We start from the raw sequence: 2955 nt of genomic DNA on the forward strand, positions 1-2955 counted from the left end.
AAAAAAAAAAAAAAAAAAAAAAGTGTTTTAAGTAATTTTATTTTCATTCTTTATACAGGTTTGATAACCCAGCTGCTGTAAGTCCGACTCCTACAAGGCAGCTAACATTTAACTACCTTCTTCCTGTGAATGCTTGGCTTCTATTAAATCCTTCAGATCTCTGCTGTGATTGGACCATGGGAACAATACCTCTAATAGAGTCATTTCTAGATATTCGGAATCTTGCCACTTTTGCTTTCTTTTGCTTTCTGGGGATTTTGGGAATATTCAGTCTCCGATACCCTGGTGATTCCTCCAAGACTGTATTAATGGTAAGAAACTCTTAACTTTTCAAAAAAGTTTACATTCCATTGATTAATTCATCAAAACCATCTTAGAATCAATGTTCAGCATCATCCTTATCTATGAATTGATTCTTGGTTATCCTAAAAATTATATATATAATTTGTTACACATAATTGTGTATATTATATATATTTTATATTATATATCATTACCTTACTACATGTCATTTCATATCATAATTATAATACATAATATAACTAAAATATAATTATAACATGTTTTATATAAAACATACATAAAATATACTTACATATACTATGTAATGTATGTTACATTATATATTATATATTTTATATTGTATATTATATGTCATGTATACATTGTATAATTATTTTATTGTGTTATATAATAGATGGTATATTGCTATATCCTCTATTATATGTATTATACTATTATATGTATCAAAATGATTTTCAGGTGTGTGTGTATTGCTGTGTACATTCAATGTGTCTTATATGTGTTAGCTTCATTGAACTAGGTTGTGCACATCTAGAGAAACTTGTTCTATTATATACTTGTTTTCCTTTAGTGGAGAAAAGTCCCTTATGAAATATGCAGCTGAAAAATGCACATAGCTCTTACTTCTCATTAGCAAGGTTTGTATTCCTTTCTGAGGTAGATCTCACTATATTCAGAGATGCCTGATCATTTTAAAAGTCTTCCTGTTGTCTTCTTGAATTATTTTTCTTTGTAATTTTCTTATTTGGCCCTCACTTCTTACAAGAGTTAATGTTTCTGGGCTGGAGATTTAGCTCAGTGGCACCGGGCCTGCCTTGGAAGTGCAAGGTCCTGAGTTTGATCCCTGGTAGGAAAAAAAAAAAAGAGTTATGTTTCTTTTTTTAACAACAGATTAATAACTTGAAACATTTTCTCTAGCACTTACTATATGTTAATGAGCATACGCTTTACAAACATATCTTTTTAGGTAGTTATTAGATTAATTTATTCAGTAGAAATTTGATTGTAGACTACAACCTGGGCAGCATTTTTGACACTGAGGATATGATAATTAAAAAGAACACCAGGGCCTATTTACAGAAAGCTTGAATTATAGAGAAATTTGTAATCAATGGCTGAGATAAAGAGAAAATTGAAAGAATATGGGATAGGGTTTGGGGAAAAAATGATATTTACTATTACCTTTGGACATGTTGAGTTTGAGATTCCTTTGAAACATCCTAGTGGAGCAATTGAATGACACTTTGTGCCTGCAGTTCAGGAGCAATACTTAAGCTACATAAAAACTTTATTCATAACAGAAAAGTGGTAATTGAAACCAGCATGTAGATGATGATGGCATGTGGAGAGGTTACGAAAGCAGCTTTTTTTCAAACAAGGTATTGTCATTTCTTTCAAACATGGTTGCTAGTACCATTTTAATAACATTGGACAAAAGTTAATTCATACTTATTATGGATGCCCTAGAGTATTTAATGCTAAATAGAGTGAAAAGAGAATACTAAAACTTTGTTCTAAAAAACTCATATTTAGATTTTTGAATAGAGATGAATGAACCTAAATAGATATTATAAAATAAGCAGAAAGATAAGAAAATGCTTCAGGAAAGACAGAATTGTTAACACTAATAGATACTATTAAGCAGAAAAGTAAGATCTATTGAAAAGTGCTATCTTGGATTTGGTCTCTTATAATCTATCAGTTACTTAAATATCAAAAACTGTTGCTTGGTTGATATTGAGAAACATTTTCATTTGAGTGTTCTGCTCTCTTTTTGAAGCAAATGATTCGCTAATGAATTGGATTGTAAAAACGTTTATTAAGTTGAAATATCGATTGACAAAGTGAGTTTAAGACTACTTGTTACCATGGCTATAACAGTCTTTTTCTGAGATTTTATAAACTTGTTTTAATACCTGATGGACATAATGAATGGGGAATTTAGCTTAAAGATGGAGAGTTTTAAGGTTAGAGAGCCAAGAGAATGTTTAAATTTAGGTACAAAGAATAAAGTTGATTAGAAAAATGGTTGAATAAATGAGAGAAGGGATAATTGATATCTGCGGTTTGTGAGGAGTAGGGGAGTACTGTGCACAGATTTGACCTTAGGAGAAAACTTTTCTGTTACAAGAAGACAGCAAAGACCATGCATGTGGATGTTGGTAGGTTTTAGTACCAAGGAGTTGAAGAAATTCTTATTTGGTGGCCTCAGCATTCTCTTAATGAGCCACTATGATCACCCCCTGAAAGTGACACGGATCAAAAGTGTCAGAGCAGTCAAGATTGAAAACTCTCAGACTAGAATCAAACCTATTGGAAAACTAGATATCTTAAGCAATCTTAAGGATTGATTTGAAGTTTTAGATCATGAATTTATTAGAATATTTACTGTAGTTAGCTTTAGGACTTTCTAATAGTACGTTACTGTTCAAAAAAATGCAGACAAATAGATAAATGGTAACTACAATAGTACATAAGATCCTAATAAGATTAATGACATGGTGAAATGGGAAGAAAGGGGCTAAAGGTGTAGGGAAGGTAGGATGGGTAGGGGAAGGGTAATAAGGGAAAAGAAAAAAATGTAAGATAATGAAAAGCTGGAAATAAAGTGATTGTAGATGGGGAGGGGAGGAGGGGGTGAAGGGAGGGCAG

General features: G+C 31.6%; 1 protein-coding gene across 2 annotated transcripts in view; it reads left to right on the forward strand.

Annotated features, from left to right (window-relative positions):
- The window catches only part of Tmtc3 (transmembrane O-mannosyltransferase targeting cadherins 3), a 46587-nt gene that overhangs the window by 21659 nt on the left and 21973 nt on the right, over positions 1-2955 (forward strand). For both annotated transcript variants that reach the window (XM_033763827.1, XM_010629784.3), the window contains one exon: positions 59-311. In XM_033763827.1, coding sequence (XP_033619718.1) covers positions 59-311 — 253 coding nt within the window. The remainder of the gene's footprint in view (positions 1-58; positions 312-2955) is intronic.

This window comes from Fukomys damarensis, unplaced genomic scaffold (assembly GCF_012274545.1).
Source record: "Fukomys damarensis isolate Sample0158 unplaced genomic scaffold, DMR_v1.0_HiC HiC_scaffold_15, whole genome shotgun sequence".
In the NCBI taxonomy this organism is placed as follows: Eukaryota; Metazoa; Chordata; class Mammalia; order Rodentia; family Bathyergidae; genus Fukomys; species Fukomys damarensis.